Source organism: Rhamphochromis longiceps, linkage group LG7 (assembly GCF_057381845.1).
Source record: "Rhamphochromis longiceps isolate RC_006_pf linkage group LG7, R_longiceps_female_GT1.1, whole genome shotgun sequence".
NCBI classification, from domain to species: domain Eukaryota; kingdom Metazoa; phylum Chordata; class Actinopteri; order Cichliformes; family Cichlidae; genus Rhamphochromis; species Rhamphochromis longiceps.
In genome coordinates, this window is record NC_140563.1 from 66,864,270 (window position 1) to 66,889,365 (window position 25,096).

Sequence of the window (25,096 nt, forward strand, 5' to 3'; positions counted from 1 at the left end):
CGGATTTATTTTATCAAGTGGATCATCATGGCCTTGCCATATTGGTCCATTTGATTGACCTTTATTATAATTATGAATTTATTTTATTTTCAGTTCCTACAAACGGGACAGACATGACTGGGGGATAGGACAGGGAGAAAGAATGAAAGAAAGAGAGGGAGAGAAAGAAAACCAAAGGGGAGAAGAGACGGTGAGAAGGGGGGAAGAAAGAAAAAAAAAAAAACCCAAACAAAAAAAAACCAAAAAAAAACCCACCTGGGTCACCTGTACAGAGAGAAAAAAACAGAAGAGAAAGCAAACAACAAAGAGCAACATAATAAAAAAACGGCACCATCACAATAAACTAGCTAGCAGTAAATATCAGTAGATACTAAGTAATAAACGATATTGTGCAGCACGCAAGATGGACAGCGCACAATGTGCTTTGAGGCAGCAGCCAAGAAAGCTGTAGTCCGCGTCTGTGAATACCCGTGTGTACACCTGTGTGCATACCTGTGTGGATCAGCATGCTTGCATTCCAAAGGTTTCTCCATGTAACGATCTGCTAGGGAGTGTGGGGAGCCACAGCCCCGTCCTCCAGGGTATGAAGCAGGTATGGAGGAGATCAAAACTCCAGACATCCAGAGGCCCCCAGAACACAAGAGACCAAGGAAGACCAACAGAGGGGCAGCCGCGCCACTGTCTCAGTAAGAGCTGAGGAGAGTCCCAGATGAGGGCTCACTCAGCAGCCGCGGAGCAGAAGCCAGGGGGGGTTGCAGTGACGTGCCCGTGCGCTCCGCCGGCAGCCAGCTGTGCCTGAGTGACCGAGCCCCAGGCCGAAAGGCCGGGGGCACCGCACCTCCGAAGTGGCCCGAGCGAGCCCCAGGCTCCAGGCCCTGATAAGCGGCCGCCAAGGAGTGAGCCGGTGTGTACCCGGACGCCCATCCCCAGACACAAAGAACCACCAACGCACCGATGTCTGAGGGAGTCCGCCACTGGCAGGGGAAGTGGTGGTGGGTGGAGATAGGCCTCCAAACCTTGGAGGGCCTGAGATGTCCACAGAGAGGTGGCGTCTGATACCCAACCTGACATATAGACACAGACATACAGGCACACACAGACACAAACATCCATTCCCACCCTCATGCTCTCATATGCACTTACTCCACACTCAACCAACGTGGAGACAGACATAAAGAGACGCTGTACACACGATCACACTCCCCAAGCGTACTCTACGAACCAGGTCTAGGTACCCTTGCCCCTGGAGGGGGGAACTGCACCCAGACCCAGGTGGTGTTACCCTTTTCCCTGCGGTGGGGAGAGGCAGACCGCCCCGACTCCGCAGCAGCAGGGAGGCCCCACACTCCAGACCGCAGTCGGACGGCCAACTCCTCCTAGCCCCCTGCTAGGAGGAGTTAGCTGGAAGCAGTGCTGGAAGCAGTGCTTAAACAATGGAAAAAAATACAAACTTTGTCCAAAAACCTCTCATGTTTAGCTGTTTCCCTCTTTTTCTTTGGTCATTTTAGCCTTTTTGGCCAGGGTGAAGGGAGTATCTGCCATCAAACAAGAAGACAGCCGCATGTAGCTATGATGATGTTTGCTAGTTCACCTTACATGCATTAATGTAATAACGTGGTTAGCCTACTCAACGTAAATTACACACAAACAACATTAAGCTACTCACGCAGAGAAGAACGGCTGCTGCTGCCATCAAATACGGCGCATTTCTCGGCTTTTAAAAAAAAAAAAAAAAAATGCTATGCGTCGCCAGGTGTTTCATCGGATTCGAGGTGTTACTTCCTTTGACAGTATCACAGTATCATCTTAAAGCACTTGTTGCAGGCTGCTGAGTTTGCATATTTTGCTGTGAAGTACAGCCAGACTTTTGACCGCTTCGCCTTGGGCATTTTTAATCTGTAGCTCTGCATAAAAGAACGTACGTACCTGGCCCCACCTACTATCCTCGGAAACGTAAAATGATTGGCTAGAAGTGTATCACAGCTCAGGGAAAAAAAGCACCGAAATGTGCGCTGCTTTTCGGTCTGGTTACTACCGTTTATGTCAGAACCGGTGCCACCAGTACCCATCCCTAATCAAGACTAATGTAATCTAATAGATAATTTCTATATTGGTTAGAATTAAGATTGTTTTTATTTTTCCAGTTCACGAGGACAGTTTTCTTGGCTATGCATAGGGCAGTGAAAACCATATGGGCTATATTCTTTTCTGAAGTGACATCTAAGCTGCCCAACAAACACACTAAGGGGGAAGTTGGAATGTTACATTTCAGACACTTTGATAAGTCTTCACATATCTCGCGCCAAAACTTCTGCACTGGTGGACAGAACCAAAGAGCGTGAATGTAATTGTCTGGTGTATTGCCTTGACAGTGTGAGCAGTTGTTGGAAGATGTAAAGCCCATCTTGAACATCCGATGACCTGTATAGTGCACTCTATGTAGTATTTTGTATTGTATTAATTGCAGACTGGGATTTTTAATCAATTTAAAGGTTTTTAAGCATACCTGAGACCAGAAGTTTCAGTCTAAACTGACTGATAGATCTGCTTCCCACTTTGCAATAGGAAGGGATATTGATTCATCTAATTTAGAAAGTGTTCTGTATATTTTGGATAATAATTTGGGGGATTTAAGAGTAAGAAAATGTGCCGCACTTGGTGGTGTTTGTAATTAAACTTGACTGAGGTTAAATTTCTTTTTTACTATGGATTTAATTTGTTGATATTCTAAAAATCTTTTCTTGTTGATCCCATATTGTGCAACTAGTCTGTCAAATGGAATAAATTCTGTTCCCTCTAATATATGTTCTAAGTATTTAATTCCTTTACAACTCCATTCTGGGAAATTAATCATATTATTGTTTTGTAATATGTCAGGGTTATTCCAGATAGGTGTACGTTTGCATGGGATTAATGAAGACTCCGTTATTTTTAGAAACTCCCACCATGCTGTTAGAGAAAAGCTGATGTTGATACTTTTAAAGCATTCATGTCTTTTGATGTTTGAGCTAATAAATGGTAGGTCTGAAATCTCTAGATCCTTGCATAGTGCCTGTTCAACATCTAGCCAGGGCTCATCTAAGAAGGTATGTTTTGACCATTCTGAGATGAGCTGAAGCCTGTTGGCTAAGAAGTATTGGTGAAAATTAGGCAGATCTAATCCTCCTCCTTGGTTCTTTGTAGCGTTTTTAAGCTGATACGCGGGGGTTTATCTTTCCAAAGGAATTTGGAAATATATGAATCCAGAGATCTGAACCAAGCTTGTGATGGTTTGTTAGGGATCATCAAAAATAAGTAATTTATTTTTGGCAAGATCATCATTTTTATAGTGGCGACCCTTCCCATGAGTGATATGGGTAAAGATTTCCATCTAGTCAGATCGCCTTCTACTTTCTTTAGAAGTGGGATGTGGTTTAATTTAGTTAAGTCTGAAAGCTTAGGAGAAACATTAATACCTAAATATTTAATATTTCCGGATTGCAGTGGGGCAGAGGAAGAATTATGGAAGGAGCAGTTAATGGGGAGAACTGTAGATTTTGGCCAGTTAATTGAATAATCTGAAACTCTTGAAAACCAGTTTATTAGAGTAATTACCTCAGAGAGGTTGGTTTGTGTGCTTTGCAGAAAAAGCAACACATCATCTGCATAGAGACTGATTTTATGTTCTATGTTCTTACATTTTATGCCCTTAATTGTTGTAGCCTGTCTAAATGCTGCTGCTAGAGGTTCGATAAAAATTGCAAAAAGTGAACGGGAGAGTGGGCATCCCTGTCTGGTGCCCCTCAGGAGACAGAAACTGGAGGATGTCTGGTCATTTGTTCTGATATGAGCTGTAGGGGAGTTGTATAATATTCTTATCCAGTTTATGAAAGAGTTTCCAAAACCAAATTTGTGTAAAGTTGCGAATAAAAATTTCCAGTTAACTCTGTCAAATGCTTTTTCTGCATCTAGGGATAATATTATGGTTTCGATGTTTTTATTGTATGAGTAGTCTATTAAATTAAGTAATCTACGAGTGTTTGTTGAGGAGTGCCGACCTTTTATGAAACCAGTTTGGTCAGGATGAATTAAGAGGGGGGTTATTTTCTCTAATCTCTTTGAGAGAGCTTTGCAGATTATTTTAAGGTCTACATTTAAAAGAGAAATTGGACGATAGCTTGAGGGAAATAAAGGGTCTTTGCCTGGTTTTAGCAGGAGACTAATGTTGGCAGAATTCATATTTGGTGGTAGTCTGCCATTTTCCTCGATTTCCTGCAACATTCCGTGGAATACTGGTGCCAGAATTGTCCAGAATTCTTTGTAGAATTCTGCAGGGAAGCCGTCTGGACCTGGAGCCTTATTATTGGGCATACTTATCAGGGCTTCCTGGAGTTCACTTGGCGTCAGTGGCGAATCCAGTTCCATTGCTTGACTGTCTAGTAATTTTGGAAGAGTTACGTTGTCAAGAAACAGATCAATTTCATTTTTTAGATGGGTTTATTTGTGGTGAGTATAAAGTTTCATAGAAATCCCTAAAAATGTTGTTTATTCTTCCAGGGTCATATATTGTGTTCCCCGATAAATCTTTAGCAGCACATAGTTGTTTTTTCTTTATTTATTTTTAACTGGTTAGCTAGAAATCGACCTGATTTGTTACTGTGTTCAAAATTCTGCAAGCGAAGTCTTTGTATAAGGAATTGTTTTTTTTAATTAATAGTTTCATTTAATTCTAGTTTTGTCTTGCGTATTTTGTTCAATGTTTCCTGATCTTGGTCGCACGCGTAGGCTTCTTCTAGTGATTTGATGTTTTTTGTTTTTTTTAAATTCCTGAATATTTTTGTTTTCTTCTTTCTTTTTGTGTGATGAGAAAGAAATTATTTTACCTCTCATCACAGCTTTCCCTGCTTCCCATAGAACAGAAGCAGATATTCCGGGAGTGTCATTAAAGTCTAAATATGAAGTCCATTCCTTTTTAAAATATTTAATAAAGTCTTCATCTTTAAGCAATGATGTATTAAATCTCCAGTTTTTACTTGGTGTAGTATTATTCTTGTGCATTAGTGTTAAAGATACAGGACCATGATCGCTGACAGCTATAGGATGAATCTCAGTGTCTGAAATGTCACTCAGCAGTGAGCTGCTGACCAGAAAATAATCCAGACGAGAGTAAGAGTGATGAACATGCGAGAAAAAAGTATATTCCTTACTGTTGGGGTGAAGGGAGCGCCATGCATCGCGAAGGCCAAAGTCGCTCATATACTGTTTGATTATATTTGTGGATTGCCAATTGCGCTGAGTTCCTGTTGTGTTGAGCCTATCCATTTCTTCATTTAGTCCAAGGTTGAGGTCACCGCCAAGAATGAGTGTGCATTCGAGGTGTTCAGAGAGTGCACTAAAAAATCCATGGAAGAATGAGGGTTCATCAACATTTGGACCATATATACTTACAATACATAGTTTTTTGTTCAATATTGATAGTTTAATAATTAGAAATCTACCCTCTGGATCTATAACTGTATCGAGTACTGTAAAATTAACATTTTTATGTATTAAGATTGCTACTCCCCGTTGTCTAGAATTATAACAGGCTGCAAACACGTCAGGTGTTTTAAGTTCGTTTAAACCTGTGACAGGTCTGTGAGTTTCTTGTAATAAAACAACATCTGCCTGTAGTTTTTTTTTTTTAAGCTGGTTAAATATCTTTAACCTCTTTCCTCTGGTGCCAGCTCCATTTACATTCCATGTGACAAACCTCAGCATGCCCATAATTGTGTGTGTATGTCTAATGAAGTATGCTGGGTGTTTCGTTTAGACAGGTGGAGAGAATGTGGAAACATCCCTTGTTTGTAAATAGAAAGAGAGAGAGGAAAAAAAAAGTGTGGTGAGAGGCTCCATAAGTCTGACTATGTGTGTGAATATTCACTAATATGAACAAGCGTGGCTTGTGTTATGTGTCCTGCAAGTCTGTGCGTGCTGTGAGGCTGTTGTGAATGTGCTGCCGTTGAGCGGATGTGTTTGCGTGATCGTGGTGTGAAAATATGGAGAAATAGAGGGTGTTGTTTGTAGGTGAGTGGGGAAGTGGGTGATCACAGCAGTGAAAGACAAGAGAAAGAAAGAAACCACATGAACTGTGAGCAACAACAAAAAAAAGAAACGAAACGGAAACATTCCAATTAAAGTAATGACGGAGGGTGACGGTGTTATATCTGCTATGACATCATACTGATATTACTAGGTTAAACCCATGTTAAAGGAGAAAGTGTGAATGAATAAGAAAAGAGTGTAGCGGGTTCTTATCTGGAGTGCAGTCAATATAACCACGGTGTGGTGCTGGGGTCGCGGTACAGCTGTCCATCCACGTAGAGCCGGTCCACGGCGATGACAGCACGGGAGCCTTTCTGGATGAAGCTACGTCGAACTGGGAACAGGACCTTGCGTCGTTCCAGGATCTCTTTGGGGAACTGGTCGTTCACGCTGAAGTCCGTTCCTTTCAGCTCTCTGCCGCGACTCTTCACCTGTTCCTTCTGTTTGAATTGACCGAATTTGGCCACAATAGGACGTGGTCTCCCGGTCCGCGACCTCACGCCCCCCAAGCGATGTACTCTATCGCTTGGGGGGCGTGAAGGAACCTTTTAAAAACAAGTGCGTCCATACTCACAGGTGTACACACGGGTGCTCATGTAACCCTGGTTAACATAGCTGTCAATAAATAAAAGCCTGTTAGTAAAAACAGTCATAAGAAATATATTACAGGTGATAAATAGTCAATAAATAGATCATAATGGTTAGAAAATTCATTAAAAACATCAGCAATGATATAATTCATGTTATAGGATTTCTTTTGTGTTTAAAAACATGTTAAAAGGGTGCAGAACTTGCTAATTCATGGTGTTTTATGTTAATTCAGGTAAAATGGCTAAAATATGTATTGAGACTCTTATTGTGAAAGGGCACACTGCAGCGTGACTCCTGTGATAGCCACACCCAATCGGGTTGTTCCTTCTTTTTGATGCTGGAGAGAGAGAAATGCAGACAGTCCTTACAGAGCTGCTGCTTAAATGAGTGAAAAAATAGTAAAAACAAGCCAGAAATCTACATAAAGCCATTTTTGTACTCTGGAGAATGTATTTTTGTTTTTCCGACCTGTCCTTACCTTGGTGACGTTGTAAACATAACCGAACGGGACTTGGTGAGTTCAGAAATTTTATTTGTATTGTTGTATTTTATTTCATGCAAGAAATGTTTTGTTGTATTATATTGCTCATTTCATGCAAATGGAGAGCCAAGGTAGCAGATTTGTTGTTTTATGTTAAAAACGGTGGATTCATGCTTAACCGACACACAGGCTGTACTTCAAAGGCCTTTGACGGTGTTTCAGCACGCCATATTGGCGTCACCTCATTTACGGCTAAATAAGCTGGAAAAAACTGACTTTTACTGTTATTTAAGGGCTATCCTTGTGTTATTTTCGAATGTTTATGCACTTTATTTTGTTGCTATGGTAGGCCATTAAGGTTTGGATCGGGAAATGCCGAGCTAGAATCGGAGTTTGATCCGCTGAGCGAGAAACAAGATGGCGAGCCACCCACGGACCCATTGAACTGTACCGAGCAGGAAAAAAGGAAAACTCCCCCTGCTGGACGTTGAGCTCTTTCGCTGAAAAAAAACTGGTAGGAATAATCCATACACCTCTGCAAAAGAACAGCGGACTTTCAAAGCACTGGATAACCATTTGGAGTAATTCCAGGATTAATAGTTAAAGGACACAAAACTTTCTTTTGTTTCTTTGTTTGTTTGTTTAAGGGATTCATTCAGCCTTTTGCTGAATTGTTTTCAGTTTTGCATTTATTTATTTATTTTTGTAATTTATTTTGGTCAACCTTACATTTTAATGCTGTAATGGTGTTAATGGAAATGTAAATAATTTTGTTGGGTTAAAACAAAATAAGAACTGGTTGAAATTTAAAGGTGAACCTAGACCAAGATTAAATTAAATCTTGGGCCTAAAGAACTGAACTTGATTTAAAATAACACAGTGTTAACTCAAGAATAGGATAAACTTGAACTTAGAACTTGAAATAAATAAGACAGTAACCTAGGTTGAAAATAACATCCTTCTAAAGCCAAATAAAAGGTTTTGAGATAAATAGGATGAACGAACAGAACATACTGAACTAAAAAGGGGAAAGAAAATATCTTGTTTTCCTTAAATGTGTGATGTTGAATGTGTTATGTAATGTGTCTATAACTGTCTATTCTGTCTTCACAAAATAACAAGCCGGCAATTTAAACGTATTTACTGGTCTGTGGTCTTTATTACACGCTACACTCATTACTGCTCTAGTAGTCGAACCTAACTGGTCCTAGTATACTGTAACGACTCCAGAAGTGTTACACTCACACACACAAACTACACCCTTTTTGGCTCCTACCTCAAAGCACACTGTGCGCTGTCGATATTACGTGCTGCACAATAATGTTTAATATTTAGTATTTACTGTTATATTCCCATAGATCATCGTGATGTTGTTTATTGTATTGCTCTCGTTTTCTTCCGCTTGTTTTACTTTTTTCTTTCTCAACAGGTGATCCAGGTGATTGATATATGTATTTTTTTGTCTGCTTATTTAGTAATCTTTTTTTTTTTTTTTTTTTTTTCCCCCCCCTCTTCCTTTCTTCCCTTTCCTCATTCAAGTCTGTCCCGTATCTAGCAAGTGGGGAAAAAAAACAAAAAAAAAAATCAATAAAAGATGAATCAAATAGACCGTTACGGCAAGGCTGGGATGGTCAGTTTGGTAAAGTAAATCCGTTGGGCATCTTTCCTCACCTTTAGACAATAATTCTGATGGCAAAAGTACCAAACGCGACAGGCAGAAGAAGAAGAGGGGGGGGGGAAACTATACCTGTAAGTGCAGCCTCAGGTGTGACGAGGAAGTCACCTGTGCCCCTCCCACAGGAGCTGGCATTTCTACTAAAGGAGACCACAGGTCAGTCAAACAGAAAGACCTGAGTCAAATGCTGAGCACGACCTCAGCAGCTGGAATTGTTCTCCGCACAAGAAGCTGTGGATGAAGACTGAGCTTCAGGACCTTGGACTGTGGCCTGGGTCTCGACCAGTGCGTCACGCAGGGAACGCGATTTCACTCTGGCGTCTCCCTCCACAGCCTGAGCTCATAGATACAGTGGCTGACCTTCCATCGCCAATTTTTTTTCCAGCTCCACCCCTTCTTTAGTTGGAAACCTGAAAGTGCTATCATGGTCAGGTTAAGAAACAATTATATCTTGCCATGTCTCCATGGTTGCTTTCGTTCACAAGTGGTCTCTGCTGGTGTGGGCAGGCCACGAGTACTTGTTGGCACCAGTGGTCAGTATTACATCCTCTCCTCACGACTCTGCTGCAGGGCTTGTCGCAGGAACTGGTTTGCTGACAATCAACGATGGCTAGAGAAACTGCCCAAAAGGTTTACCAACCTTCTCCCTGCTTTTCTTACATACAAAAAGGCCATCTGCAAGTCTGTTACGGATGAGCTCAGGAGGACTGGCAAACCTCCAGCAGACATGGCAAACCCAATAAATGAACTCATGCACCTCAAGTACGAGCGAGCTCACCTGGCGTACCTCCATGCCACAGGATCGGTCTGGGATTCTGAGGCAGGAGCTCATGGACAGAGGACCATTGGGCAGTTCCTGAGGAAGGAAAATAAGCCACAGGAGTTCAGGTCTTATGAAGACCCACATGCCTGGTGTGGCGTCTCTGTGTCCAGCCATTACCTGACAGACTGCCTGCTCGACGAATTCCGACGTCAACATCCAGCCATATCCAAACTCCGCCCGGGCACTTTTGGCCACATCTTCAGGTCTGACCACACCAGGAAGGCGGCACGAAAAGTCACACTGGCATCTGGGGTCATGTCCAGTTATTCCATAATGAATGAAAACTGGCTGATTGTTTCGTGGGTCATGGTTCAGTCTGAGACAGAAAGGTCCTTGGAGCCCATGTACCAGGGAATGGCCAAGAGGTACAGTGATGCAGGAGTGGAAAAGGCCGGCTACCACTGGGTGGACAGGTAAAAACCGTAATCATCCTTGTCATTCAAACTGCTAATCTGTCTGGACAAACTGAGTTTTTCCTTTTTAAGATCAATTTGATGCACACATATAATATTCCATATACTTACATGTATTTGTATTTTTTACATTTAGGGATTGCTGTGCTCCATTTAAGAACCCAGACTGTATCCCTGGTGAAAATCTATCGTGGGATACCTGGAAAACTACTCCTGCTGTTATTGCTGCGGCCACATCTGGACCAGTGGCAAACAGCTGTGCCTCTCGAACCCACTACAATAAGAACATTATTGTAAAACTGAACCTGTTCCACTGCCTGAGGCGATTTTTGCGAGATTGCACCTCTGAGCATCATCCTCTGTTCAGCACTTTCTGCCAGCTTCTCTCTGCTGCATTCTCAGTGGTTGATCAGGCAGACCTGAAAAGGCTCCATGCTTATAAGTTCTGTGGCATCCATCCTGCTAATCCCACAAAGCAACACATACGGGAGCACTGCAGGATCCAAATACCACAACCCACTGAACTGCTGAACAGAGTGGAAAAGATCCTGAACCATTTTCACCTGGCCACAGACCCCAACAACCTCCCACTCTTCAAGCCAACCATGCTGAAGGCGTGGCGCGTTCAGAGAGTCCACATTTTGCGTGGCTGCCTCAGTGACCCTGAGCTCTCAGAGGGTGTAATGTTTAGGTACGGTGGGACTCTTCAGCTTAACCATGTCCCTGGTGAAGGTGCCAAGGTCCCCATCTGGATTCCTGTCCGAGGCACTTCACAGCAGGAGGGTTATCATTTCCACCAGGCCCAGTGGATTACCGGGACTCACGTATCCACTGAACTATTCCAGGCCCAGGGCATGACAGGGGTGGCACGATGGAACTACCAAAGACTGGTGGACCGTAAGCAGCCAGATGTCATTCTCCCTTCTGTTTTTGATCCAGCTCTAGTGGTGGAGTTGAATGCAGCCTCCAGGAGAGTGACCCTGCACTTCACCTCTCTGACAGAGACACTGGTGAGCGATTTGGGCTTGAATACAGAGAGCCAGGCTGCCATCCAGTCACTCTGAACTGGGACAAACACAAAACCTTGAGAAAAGATGAACCGGCTGCCCTTCAGCCCCCATCCTCGGTTCCAAAACCTGTGGCTGCCCAACTTCAGGTTCCAGCAGCGGGACCCTCCTCCAGCATGGCACCGCTAGGTGTGGCATCCTGCGCACCAGCACCACTTGTCACCCACCCTTTCTCTGGTGCACTTTTAAAGCAGGAGTTAGCATCAGAAGACACCCAGTAACCTACAACAGTCATGGGTAAGTTAACATAATGGTATTGTCAAAGAATTCCGTGTCATTACTACTATTATTATTATTATTATTATTAGTTCATTACATGATATATGAGTAACTATTACTATTGTTTCCCAGAAATCTCTAAAGCTCTACCTCTGCCGATGCGGGCCTCACCAAGGAGTGCTCACACTGGACCTATAAAGACAGGTGGACAGGTTTTTGTGCTGGACCACACACGCTGGACACGACCCATGAAAGAGGCAATAGATGATCTGTTGCTAAAGTACCATGGGAAGAAGGACATCCTGAAGCTTGTGGATCAAGATTATGCAGACATGGTCCATCGCTCTGCTACAGATCCCAACAGCTTGCTGCATCCCACATCCAAGGTGCACGTATCCCGGTATGTGAAGCACTTGGCTAAACTTCTCAACACCAATTCATCTTTGAACATAAGCCCAGAAAAACTTCTGGAGACTCAGCAGCTGGGGCACTCTTTAACTGAAGGCAGTGAAACAACTAGTGTCCCTGTAGTCACCATAAAGCCTGCCGTCTTTAACCCGCCTCCTCCTGCCCTGTCTACACCACTGACACAAGTCTCAATAGAGAAGATTGTGGAGGGCATCTTGGAAAGGCAGCAGCAGCCTGAGGGGAAAAAGGTAGACAAAGACTTGTCTTGCCTGTGGACAGCCCAAGTCTCAATATGAGACAGATGGATCCACCGTCCATTATTTTTACCAGAGAGGGCCTGTGCGCTATTCCTATTGTTCCAACAAGGTGCATCAAAGTTATGCTACTGAGGGAATCTGTAACCCTAAAATGCCCTTTGAAGAATTTGCTCAGACAGAATTTTTCCAGAGGGAACCGGATGCTACCAAGAAGAGGGAGAAGAGAAGGATGGAGGAAAAGCAGATTCAGCCACAGGGACCTGAAACAGGGACCAAATAGTCCACACATTCATACGGGCTTCGCTGGAGTGGCAGGAAAAATATTTGCTGCCCTTTGAAAGTGTACTCTATACAGAGACAAAGGCGTGGACAAGGAAATGACCTGGAAGGAGTTTCAGGAGTCTGCTTTCTATGAGGCAGAGAGACTTAGATGGATGGAAGGAAAAAAAACTAATGAGGAAGAAACAGTTGATATTGTATATAAGACAGTTTTGTTCTAGTTGTGAGTGTCTGCCTGTGTCCTTTCCAGTCAAAACAAAAAATAAATTTGCGGGTTGAATAAAAGTAACTTTAAGACAAAATTTGCCAGGGGTATGGATAATTACAGGCTTAACTGTGTATATATTGTTATATTGTGTGTGTGTGTGTGTGTGTGTGTGTGTGTGTGTGTGTGTAAAAAGAGGAAAGAAAAACAGGTGCTGCATTGGCCGGGAATCGAACCCGGGCCTCCCGCGTGGCAGGCGAGAATTCTACCACTGAACCACCAATGCACGCTGCAGCACCCTTTGCACAGAAGACAGAGGACGGTCCCACAGGCCAGTAGCACATTTAGGATTGTTGGCTACAACACTTCACTATGAGCTGTGTGAGAGTGCGTCAGCTACTATGTTGTCAGTATCTTTCTTATGCTTAATCACAAGATTATAATCCTGTGCCAGCAGTGCCCAGTGCATCAGTCGTTGGTTATCATTGTACATTCGGTGAATGTATCAACATCGAGCTTGAAAGGTTGAGAGAATCAGGAGCCGCTAAGACAGGGGCGCTGCAGTGGAAGGAATTTGCTGACTCGAACGCATGCTGGAACTGCATGCTGTGTTACATAACTGCACCACATCTGCTTTCATTGCTGGCCAAAAGAAATGTTCCAATATGCGGTCATATGTCTTGTAACACCCAAATGACCGGACTATGAATGTTCATGTGCTAACCGTAGCACCTGCTGGTGAAAATTGGAAACACTATCTGCTGAACTGTACTTGTCTCCTGACATTGGACTCCACCTGTGTATCAACAAACCGTCAGAAACCAAACATGTTTGCTACTTACCCCCCTTTGTACCATCATCTTCAGGCGCAGCGGTAAGACATTTGGCTAATGATGGGTAAGTGGAGGGATTCTCAGATTCAGTAGCTGGCTCAACCACACTTTGCGCCTGTTCTTAGGCACCATTAGCCACTTTATCAACAATACTTCAGGGCTAACAATACCAATAAAAGAGAGACATGTAACACACACTCCAAAGGAAGGAGGAAACATATACCCTTGGGGCTAAACAATGAATAACAATACCATGGAACCTCTCCTCAGTCCTACCTACCCTCGAATGCTAGCCTACCTAGCTTCTGGAGTGTACCAGGCTCGAGGCAACTTTAAAGGCGAACCTTCAGTGCTCAAAGCACTGAAAAGCCTACCCCCGACAGGGACCTAATCCCCACCCGGGATTACTCCGAAAATAAAAAAGGCAAAATAAAGAACGAGTGTCTGAAGGAAGAGATTACACTCAGCTAGACACTCACCTGCGCTAACTGGGGAGAGAGTTCCAAATACACCAGAGTTAAGCAAGCAACCCGAGAACAACATACAGACACCAAAACTCATACAAAGCTGTTTCAATTCCTTTCACTGAGATCCCGGACGAACCCCCACATTGTTACGTCCCCACAAATAAGGTCTCAGCAAAGACGTGGGAAACAGTAACAAATAGAACCGGGAAAGAATGAGAAGGGAGCCAAACAGAGCAGTATGGCAAATATTACGTTTTTATTACAAACAATCCTAACACAAAGAGATGGCAACACTGCTTTATCAATAAGATAAAAAAAAAGAAAAAAGGTCACAACTAAGTCTTATGTGTCTAAAGGAGGATGAACAAACAAACAACAAAGAAAAATGCACTTCTGGAGCCCACAGGCCCACCCTAACCATTACTAGCAACACACACCTTACTGCTGCTGAGGCCCACAAGCCCACGCTACCAATGTAGCAACCTCCCCACTGCTTTCACAACTCCAAACTGCAGCAAGGACAACCACACCATAGGACCTCTTCATTCAATAGAAAGCAGTGCAAAGATGAAGAGAAAAAAACCCCAAAACCACACAGTTCTTCCCCAACCCTATATAACATCTGAGAGTTAATTGCTGACTGGGTCCTGGTGCCAAATGAGGGAGTGAGCAGCAGCTCCGTCGTGGAGAGAGGGCAGAGAGAAAAAGAGACAGAGAGGGGTGGAGCTAGAGAGGAGGAGGGGGAGAGAGAGAGCAACACCACACCCACACACTCCCACAGTCTCACAGGATGTAACACCAGCCTACTTGGAGTTACTGGGTTGAATTTAAAAAGGATTGCTTGCTGTAGGAATTTCTGCAGTGGCCAGGAATCAAACCCGGGCCTCTGCATGGGAGGCTGGGATTGTTTAGCTCAACAGGTCTAAACAGTTTCCCATTCATTCTCTATGGTAGTGCTAAACTACGGATTTAATATATTATTCACCACTGTGACCCTTCCGGCGCTGTTGCGAGTTTGAGACCTGGCAGTTTTAAACAATTTCCACTTTTAAATTTCAGGAAAAAAGACAAGTTATGCACCACTTGCAACAGATCTCAGCGATCCTTGTTCATTCGTCAAAGGTAATAAACGTTGTTTAAAATAAGAGTAAACCAATAGATTAAAAATTGCAGGTGTATTTTAAAGGTAAGAGAAGTGTTCACTGTGATTTAATTTACTTGATTAGTGTAAGAAAACGTCCATCACTTGGTTAAAGACGGTTACATTTTATCAGCTGTGATAAAAAGGCATGGTAAATTATGAACTATTCTGTCTTGACGTATGCTCAATCATCCCGGAAAGTAAATTCCAAAAAGTTGATTCTGTACATCTGGACGTAGTGTTTTCAGTGGGAGAAACGTTTCGTAACTCATCCAAATGACTTCTTTAGTCTCAGCTGGATGCAGGTTTCCTCAAACTTCTGAACAGTACATTTGCACACAGACTGAAACTAGTCCACTAAATAAACAATGGGCTGTGAGGCCAGTTTCATTATCATTAATATGCAAATTTTCATGACCATTGATGATTGTATGTCAAGATTCACAAGAAAGTTGTATTCTACTCAGGGAAAATCGGTGGCGTTCCACAAGGAGCCACTTCGATACCTTCTCCAGGACCCATCGGATGAAGATACAAGAATTAAAAATTAGCTTCAGGACAAGTCTGCACCTGTGAAGCAGGACCTAGTGTGCTGATCTCAACAGCTTGCTGCACCCACATCCAAGCTACACATATCCCGTTATGTGAAACACTTGGCTAAGCTTCTAAACACTTCTTTGAACACAAGCCCAGAAAAACTTCTGCAGACTCAGCAACTGTGGCACTCTTTAACTGAAGGGAGTGAGACAACCAGTGTTCCTGTGGTCACCATGGAGCCAGCTTACTTAAACCCACCTCCTCCTGCCCTGTCTACACCTCTGACACAAGACTCAATAGAGAAGATTGTGGAACGCATCTTAGAGAATCAACAGCAGGAGCAACCTGAGGAAGGAAGGCAGAAAGATTTGTCTTGCCTGTGGACAGCCCAAGTCCCAGTATGAGACAGGTGGATCTTCCATCCACTATTTTTTTTTACCATCGAGGGCCTGTGCCGTATTTCTATTGTTCAAAGAAGATACATCAAAGTTATGCTGCTGAGGGAATCAGTAACCCTAAAATGCCCTTTGAAGAATTTGTTCAGACAGAATTTTTCCAGAGGGAACCGGACGCTACCTCTGCAGATTCAGCCACAGGGACCAAATAGTCCACACATTCATACGGGCTTCCCTGAAGTGGCAGGAAAACTATATTTGCTGCCCTTTGAAAGTGTACTCTATACAGAGACAAAGGCGTGGACAAAGAAATGACCTGGAAGGAGTTTCAGGAGTCTGCTTTCTATGAGACAGAGAGACTTAGATGGATGGAAGGAAAAAAAACTAATGAGGAAGAAACAGTTGATATTGTATATAAGACAGTTTTGTTCTAGTTGTGAGTGTCTGCCTGTGTCCTTTCCAGTCAAAACAAAAAATAAATTTGCGGGTTGAATAAAAGTAACTTTGTAAGACAAAATTTGCCAGGGGTATGGATAATTACAGACTTAACTGTGTATATATTGTTATATAGTGTGTGAAAAAAAAGTAGGTGTTGCATTGGCCGGGAATCGAACCCGGGCCTCCCGCGTGGCAGGCGAGAATTCTACCACTGAACCACCAATGCACCCTTTGCGCAGAAGACAGAGGACGGTCCCACAGGCCAGTAGCACATTTAGGATTGTTGGCTACAAAACACTTCACTGTGAGCTGCATGAGAGTGCGTCAGCTACTATGTTGTCAGTATCTTTCTTATGCTTAATCACAAGATTATAATCCTGTGCCAGCAGTGCCCAGTCGTTGGTTATCATTGTACATTCGGTGAAGAAAAACGACAGGATTGTGGTCTGTGAGTACAGTTACCAGAGAGGAGCTGGAGCCAACATGCACTGCAAAATGCTGCAGGGCGAGAAGCAGAGCTCATGCTTCCTTCTCTACAGTAGAATAGTTCTGCTGATGGCATTTCAACTTGATATAGAAAAAACAAGACAGGATGACACACGCACGCCTCATCATCCTGCAATAACACAACATCAGCTCCAGTGGCACTAGCATCAACATCTAGCTTGAAAGGTTGAGAGAATCAGGAGCCGCTAAGACAGGGGCGCTGCAGTGGAAGGAATTTGCTCACTCGAATGCATGCTGGCACTCTACAGACCATTCCAATTGTACCTTTGGGCTACATAACCTGGTTAAAAGAACCACATTGGCAGAGAAGTTTTTACAGAAACACCGGTAATATCATACCGAGGAACTGCTTTAGCTCCTGCCTGGTGGTCGGAGTCGGATAGTTCAAGACTGCGACAATCTTTGCCTCCACCGGGTGGACCTGTCCAAAACCAACCTGCTTACCTAGGTACGTTACTGTTGCCTTGCCAAACTCTTATTTTTTTAATGTGAACACCTGTCACCTTCTTCACTATAAAATAGGGGCCCAAGAGCAGAAGCAGGGACGGACAGACCTGTCCCCAGGCTGAAATTGCCTTTTTAGTGCTTTACTATCAAACCATTTCTTCGTGTTAACCTGGGACACACAGAGAGCCTCTTTTGCTAACAACATAGCACGTTGCCTTCGATCCCTACACATCTTCACAAAACTCAGCAATAGGGCTGGGCCACATTATACCGTTCACGGTAATACTGGCATAACGTTAGGCAACGATAAGAAAATGAAATATCGCAATAGAATATGGGTAAAATGCGCAGTGCCTTTGTTTTTATACGCTCATACGCACATGGCAGAAAAAGTATGGCGGCGATGGACAATGAAATGGACAAAAGCGCATCTTTGAATGAAACGGGTGAAGCAGAATTGGTCAGTAAAAATGGTGCAACTTCGGTGGTGTGGAAGTGGTTTGGTTTTCGTCCATCCGATACCCACCAAAGCACAATTTTTTCGTGGAACATGCAAGCGGGCCGTCGTGGCGAAGAGAGGAAACACTACAAACCTATTTCATCATTTGAAGCAGAAGCACTTGGAGTACAAAAAAGCTGTTAAGGCCCGGGTTCGATTCCCGGCCAATGCAGTCTAATTTTCTATAGTTGCACACGTCTCATGACACAAAGAAAAGAAGAAGAAAATTAGACTGCATTGGCCGGGAATCGAACCCGGCCTCTGCCTTTGTAAATGGAGGGACTGTAACTGCGTGTGTATGTAAGCGTGTAAAACCTGCAGATAGTCATATTAACAGTATTTTGTCTCTATCTGCTATTCTGCAATTCATCTCATGTAAACAATAACGTGGCGCACAGCGTGACGTGAAAAAAGGCACATACCTTTGACATTGCTTGACGAACTCTGTTTTTAAAAAATCTCGTTTACATGTGGACGAAACAGCTGCGTTTTCAAAAATACCCGTGTAGGTGTGGACGTAGCGTAAAAGAGTTTGTAGTTTATTTTCTTACTACCTGTAATTTACTGCAGATTACTTGTATTTGCTTAATTGTTTGCTAAATGTTTGAGGTGTGAAATTAACCGCAATGTAGGGCTGCTCAATTAATCGAATTTTAATCACGATTACGATCTGGGCTTTCAACGATCATTAAAAATGACTGAGCCGATTATTAGCCCCTCCCTCATTTATCCGCGACACCTTAAAGGCCGGTCCGTGAAAATATTGTCGGGCATAAACCGGTCCGTGGCGCAAAAAAGGTTGGAGACCGCTGATTAAGAGGACCCGAGGGAAGCTCGGAAAGCTAAGCAGAAGTTATTTGGAGAGTGACTGCCATTGGTTGAAAAGAGAGTTTAAAAAAAAAAACTTCAGTGGTGTTGCACACTATTTTATATTATTTTTTTAAAGTCATTGTTAACCCTTTAAAGCCGGTCAGAGCAGCACGCTCCGTTTTGCGTAACTATTGTTAAATCCCTGTAGAACCTGAACCGTGTAAGCTAGCGCAATAATTTGTTTTGCATATGAAACCGGAGGAGTTGTACTTACATCTGATGCCATCAGCTTGTCCTCGGTCACGGTTTCGTTCCACATATAGCTTTGCAAAAATTGCATAAAAAGCGCTTGCAGGAACAAAAACATAATATTCCAGAAACATGCTTTGCCGTTCCTATCAGCTGTTCGTAACACTTCCCACAGTGAAATGATGCACATGCTGTTTTCTTTGCAAATTTGCATCATAGGATTGTTTTTTGTTTTTCCTGCAGTATATAAAAATTGCTGTATCTCCAAAATAAAACTATGAAGACACTCAAAATAAATTTCCTGTGGTGGGAAACTATTTTTTGCAACTTTATTGTATTTAAAGTTTTGAGGGATAAACCTCTTAAATTTCTCCAAGTAGAAATATATGTAAACAAAACAAAAGCGATTTTCAATTTTTTTTGTAGTTTATTGCACTTTTTTGCAATTTATGTAATTACTATGGACTTAATGCATACATATTATTAAAATATGAGCTATAACAGTTGTATTGATGTATAGCAACTTGAAATGCTCCCACAAATGGCACTACAGCATGTAAAAAAATAATATAAGCTCTGGTGGACTTGGTTCTATGGTAGGTCTTAAAGGGTTAAATAAATATCGTCAAATAATCGTGATCTCAATTTCAGTGAAAATAATCGTGATTATCATTTTTGCCATAATCGAGCAGCCCTACCGCAATGGATCAAAATATAGGTGTGTGTGGTTGGAGGATGTGTTTGTGCGTGGGGGGCGCGAACATTTTTCTTGTAAAACAAAGGGGGGCCCAGCAAAAAACGTTTGGGAACCACTGTGTTAATGTAACACAAGCTTTGTCCCAATCAGAACTCGAACCCACACTCAGACAGTTACATGTAAGTAATCAGGTGATTTTTCACTGGCTAAAAATGTGCGATTGGATCGACTGGTGCTGTTTGATTTGCGGTTTGAGCAGGAAGTCGAGGAGCCCATTTATGTGAAAATGTAAATGACCATTTCTGAATGGAGGAGGGGTTCTAAGAGTACATCGTTCACCATCTTATAATGCTGTGATTGGAGCCATTGTTCAACTCCCTGTGAATGGTACTATAGCCATTGATCAATGATCATGATAATTTGCATATTAATGATTATGACACTGACCTGCTGGCCCATTGTTGGTCAATGGTGCTAGCATGGGTGATCCACTGAAAACAGAAAGTTATGATTCTATAACAGATTTACACATATATAATAAAAAAGGGAAGAAAAATTAGTGTTGCATTGGCCGGGAATCGAACCCGGGCCTCCCGCGTGGCAGGCGAGAATTCTACCACTGAACCACCAATGCTTGCTGCAGAAACTTCTCCACTGAAAACACATGATGGCCCCACAGGCCACTAGCACATTTAGCATTGTTTTCAGGCCCATGTGTGACGAGCAAGGGTGGATCTGACTGTGAAACTAAAATTGGCCAACTACACAGTCAGCAACTTAAGCACACAAGAAAGATGGTGGCCCCTCTGCTTGTCTCTAAATCAGTACAGATCAATGTTTGATTGTCTGCCAATGACAAAAAGTTTAGTTTAAAAAACAAAAGAGTAAACACCACAGTCCCATTCCTCAATGAAAGTAACAGTTCCACGGCAACAAGAACAACAACAAAAACTCTCTCAATACATGTTTGAGAGAAAGGTATGAAAACGACAAAACACTCTGATACTGAGTAAAAGACACAGAAACAAGAAAAAAAGTTAAAGTCTGGAGAAAAACACAAGAAATATGGCAGCTCCTCTGCTTATCTGTAAATCAGTATAGGTCAATGTTTGATTTTTTGTGTGTGAGATGGGAGATGCTGACCTGTGTACAGACTCATCTTTGCCATGTTGTTCTCTAACAGCTTCGCCCAATGAGACGCCGTCCTCGCCACATATAGACCTAAATGCAGAGAGCACGCTGTCTCCAACACCACTCTGTGCAGACACATAAATGAATACAGAGTTACACACAATACAATACCAAAAGCATCCACTACTTGTTATAATGATAGCCTGATAATATGTAATAATACAAATGAAATACCCTGTATTTATTTTTGACTTGACCTCTGTAGATTTTTTCTGCTAAATTACTGGAATCGGTCACTTGTTTTGAGTCACACTGGATAACAAAAATTGTCTGTATTTTAATTCTTGGGCATATCGTGTTTTAGAAAAAAGGATATCCATGGTATGCTTATGGTCATTAGCCAATGAGTGAGCCATTTCACAGAAAGACCCACCCATTGTTGTTTTGTCTAGTTTTTTTTTTTAAAAACAAGACAGCAGAAATGCTTCAGTAATCAATGGATGACAATGTGGTAGCTACGTCTTTTATACTGTCTATATTAGGGATGTGTGCGACTAGTCAACAAACCCATCATTGATCTCACTAGTTGGCACCAGATGTAATAGTAATAGATGTAACTGCTGCTCCTACACATCGAAAGGAGTCAGCAGGTGTTGAACCTGACTGATCTAAGGTGCCCACCAGAGGACAGTGTGGCAAACAAGTGGTGGGTAGGGTGCAAGGGGTCACCTGTGATGGCCCTGGTTTTCCTGAGACTGAAGGAGCTGGCAATGGAAACAGAGAAACCATTGCTAACTGCATATTTCCTCAACCTTAAAAACAATATATTTGCATAATGACTGAAACTAGCACCACTGACAAACAATGGGCTTAGGCACCCTTCTCGATTCAGAGATGGTCTTCCCCTTTTTATGTAAATGGCCTACTTGACTTCCTGCTGAGAGGGGCTCAGTGGGGAGGGACTCTAGCAGCAAGGAGATGCTCCCCATCTGTTGACAACCAAGAGGTGCCCCTTAAGTTCTGTTCAGGTTGTCGGTCCCAGAAGGCACTGCACACAAAAATTTTTTTTTTACTGTCTGCGGTTTTATCACTCTGTCAGGATGTGTTAGATGTACAGGTGACCACATCAGGTGTTCCCACTGTATTTCATTGTTGTGCCCCAATAAGCGTGTCTCCAACAAGCTGTATGATTGTACATGTTCCCATGTTACAATCAATAAAACAAGCACATTCTCAAATAGAGCTGTTCGATATAACGATATATATCGGATGACGATATAAAAACGTCTATCGTTTCATTTTACGCTATCGTTTGTTTCGTGATGTCGCAAAATAAACTAAACTGTTCACGGCGATATTTTTCATCATTTTGATGGTCACTGTAGTGGCTATATTAATTTCTTAAAGTTCTCTCTTTCTCTTATATTTAATATAACCACACGGACGGACAAGTGCCTGTTTTTATGTGTTGTCGTTAACAACAACGACGGTAAAACCATCGCGCCATGTGTCCGCTTGTTTATTTTCCACATAAACCTTTCAGAATAAAGCTCAAGATCCTGTTGAGACTGTTCAAAATAAACTGAATCATGTGAAAGAGAACGCAGACTGTTTACGGATGAGAAGCAAAAAGGAGCCGTCAGGTGCTAAAAAATAAACCTTAGACTCAAACGTTAGAACAGGCTTTTCCCCGCAGCACACTGTGTAATAAATACTCACAAAGAAAACAACGGCCGTTACAACTTATGTCTAAAAATGTATCGTTTCATGCATCGGTTAAAACACTCGACTCCAGGTACACGACGCCAAGCTGGAAACATTTCACGCAGGTCGAGCTGCCCGAGATTCACAGAATTTACAGAAAATGTTACATTTTTGTGACTTATATCGTTATCGGACGATAGATGTCTTATATCGGGATATGGGATTTTGGTCATATCGCACAGCCCTATTCTCAAATAACTGCAAACTGTCTGTGGGCTCATTTTGAGCCAAGTTCAGGAAGATGTTACCTCTCAAGCGAACACACTGGGGGCGGGGACTCACCTACAGTTCTGCAGATGAGCCAGCTGTACAGCATCTCTCAAAGTTTGATTGCTGGCTAACAGATAAGTAGAATTTAAGGTGTGCTGTCCACAAGACAGTTAAAGAATTTATAGCCCGTCTGAATGCCTACACATAAATAATAGAGAGGGGGATGAAAAGTAAGCCTTGCATTGGCCGGGAATCGAACCCGGGCCTCCCGCGTGGCAGGCGAGAATTCTACCACTGAACCACCAATGCTTGACACTGTGGCCTTTGAACAGAAAACAGATCATGGCCCCACAGCCAATTTCTGTGCCACAAAGAGCAAGCAAATGCAAAAGTGACTTTAACCTGTATTCTATCCAAAGTTCACCACACTAGCTTTCAGTCCTATATAGTAAGTACAGAAGCAGTTTTAAACGTAGATATTCATAGCTGCTCTAAATACCCACACACGGAAGAAAAGAACTAGCCTTGCATTGGCCGGGAATCGAACCCGGGCCTCCCGCGTGGCAGGCGAGAATTCTACCACTGAACCACCAATGCTTGCTGATATGACTTTTGCACAGGAAATGGAGGGCTTTCTGGGTCAGTCGGCATGTACTAAGCATTATGCTTTTTGAAATTTCCAGTGCCTTTAACACCATCAGGCTAATCCTACTGGGTGATAAGATGACACCATATTTCTTTCAGAAAAAGAAATATGGTGTCATATATTTTAAAGTTGCTATAGTTGCACACCTCTCATGACACAAAGAAAAGAAAATTAAGTGTTGCATTGGCCGGGAATCGAACCCGGGCCTCCCGCGTGGCAGGCGAGAATTCTACCACTGAACCACCAATGCGTACACTAAGGATTTTTGCACAACAGAATAAGAACCGATTGCCGCCCCCTTCCGCAATTCTTACACTATTTCAACACTCAGTAGACGGTAGAGATCAATGTTACATTTCCAGCAAACAGGAAAAACGGTGCATTCTACAATAGGCTTAGAGAATTTATACCTTTTATGAACGCATCCAAATACTTATTCATATTTATTTGATTCGAGAAAGTAGACGCATAATTTTTATGTCGCCTCTGACAAAGAAAAAGGAAGGTTGCATTGGCCGGGAATCGAACCCGGGCCTCCCGCGTGGCAGGCGAGAATTCTACCACTGAACCACCAATGCGCACATAGACAAGAATAATCAAGAATCAAGAAAAATTCTGTGACACATTCCAAGGGTTGAATTGCTTGTTTTTCTGGACTCAATATTTCGTCTAAATAGCTCAGAAGGGTGTGACAATTTCATATTTCATTTCGGAAAAAAATACGGGTCGCCGTATTTTGCAATTTAAGGTTCGCTTGTAGTGTATGCTAACATATAAAAAGCCTTCGCAAAGACCTTTAGTGCCGCCTAAACTTTTACAGGTTTCGCTGACTCAAGTTTAATGCGCAGAGATAATAATTAGCATTTGTACACGGTGGTATTGGGCCTCGTGCTTTATTAACCCTTTTAATTAATGCTTATTCATAATTAGCCTTGTTAATTAATGCTTTGCTAGCAGGTTGTACCGTGCACGCAGGTAAGACATGCTGTGCACGTGACTTCGTGCACAACACGCATTGAAGTTAAACGACCAACATGAAGGACGTTAAATAACACTCACCGCAGCGGTGGCTGCAGATTTAATGTGGCGACAATGCAGGAGGCAGCGCCGAGGAGACGGCAGCACCCGCCCTCTAGTCAGCCCGAGGAGCATTGTTTGCAAATGTCACCGACAGGTCACCGACGGCGAAACACAAACGCAGACTGCCGCTGACAACATAAAAGCTACTTCTAGCATACCGCTTCCGGGACTCTGTTTTCAAAATAAAACAAAACTCACTCTCTCTCTCTCTCTCTCTCTCTCTATAACCATCTAACTATATAATAAACTATGTAATATGAAATATGTATAGTCCAGGATGAAGCATTTGTAAAAGACTGAGTCATTTATAATGGAAAATAAATATCACTATATAATATTTTTGCAGCCATTTTTGGGAAGTTAGGGTAAAAACTGTTTTTTCAAGGATTTTCTAAGTGTTAACCTCCTGAGTCCCGAACCACCAATGCTGACCTGGGACCTGAAAATGAGAGCCACATATAAGAATATTCGTTTGAAATTTCGATAGGACAGTAACAGTATAATGTCCTCGTAAGTGGATATCAGGCCCTTGCAGAGCAAAATTTTGTATTTTGGTCTAAATAACCCAAAATGTGATGCCCACATATGTGGACGCCAGGTCCTAGGAGGTTAAACAAAAAAAAAGTTACAAATTAATAACAGATAGCGAAGATTGACTGTTACTGCAAGATTTTAACATGAGCTAAATAAAAACAATGTCCTTTTGTGCTTGCTTGGTAAAGCGTGTTCTTTTATTCTGAAACCGTCAACGCGCATTTCCCGTC

General features: G+C 42.6%; 1 protein-coding gene, 7 non-coding genes and 1 pseudogene across 9 annotated transcripts in view; 1 reads left to right on the forward strand and 8 right to left on the reverse strand.

Moving 5' to 3' along the window:
- Window positions 1-24,457, reverse strand: part of ldhd (lactate dehydrogenase D) — a 51,405-nt gene extending 26,948 nt beyond the window's left edge. The window contains exons 1-2 of one of the 2 annotated variants that reach the window (XM_085414892.1): window positions 24,312-24,457; window positions 20,645-20,757 (exon numbers count right to left, since the gene is read on the reverse strand). In XM_085414892.1, coding sequence (XP_085271018.1) covers window positions 20,645-20,757; window positions 24,312-24,404 — 206 coding nt within the window. In that variant the 5' untranslated portion in view covers window positions 24,405-24,457. The other variant, XM_085414893.1, reaches the window with a different exon arrangement.
- LOC146666773 (uncharacterized) lies at window positions 9,235-15,875 on the forward strand (annotated as a pseudogene).
- On the reverse strand, window positions 12,697-12,767 carry trnag-gcc (transfer RNA glycine (anticodon GCC)). The gene has a single exon. It is a non-coding gene; the product is annotated as a tRNA-Gly (tRNA).
- Window positions 16,448-16,518, reverse strand: trnag-gcc (transfer RNA glycine (anticodon GCC)). Its single transcript has one exon. It is a non-coding gene; the product is annotated as a tRNA-Gly (tRNA).
- On the reverse strand, window positions 20,065-20,135 carry trnag-gcc (transfer RNA glycine (anticodon GCC)). The gene has a single exon. It is a non-coding gene; the product is annotated as a tRNA-Gly (tRNA).
- trnag-gcc (transfer RNA glycine (anticodon GCC)) lies at window positions 22,845-22,915 on the reverse strand. Its single transcript has one exon. It is a non-coding gene; the product is annotated as a tRNA-Gly (tRNA).
- trnag-gcc (transfer RNA glycine (anticodon GCC)) lies at window positions 23,133-23,203 on the reverse strand. Its single transcript has one exon. It is a non-coding gene; the product is annotated as a tRNA-Gly (tRNA).
- Window positions 23,432-23,502, reverse strand: trnag-gcc (transfer RNA glycine (anticodon GCC)). Its single transcript has one exon. It is a non-coding gene; the product is annotated as a tRNA-Gly (tRNA).
- trnag-gcc (transfer RNA glycine (anticodon GCC)) lies at window positions 23,760-23,830 on the reverse strand. The gene has a single exon. It is a non-coding gene; the product is annotated as a tRNA-Gly (tRNA).
- Window positions 24,458-25,096: the final 639 nt, after the last annotated feature.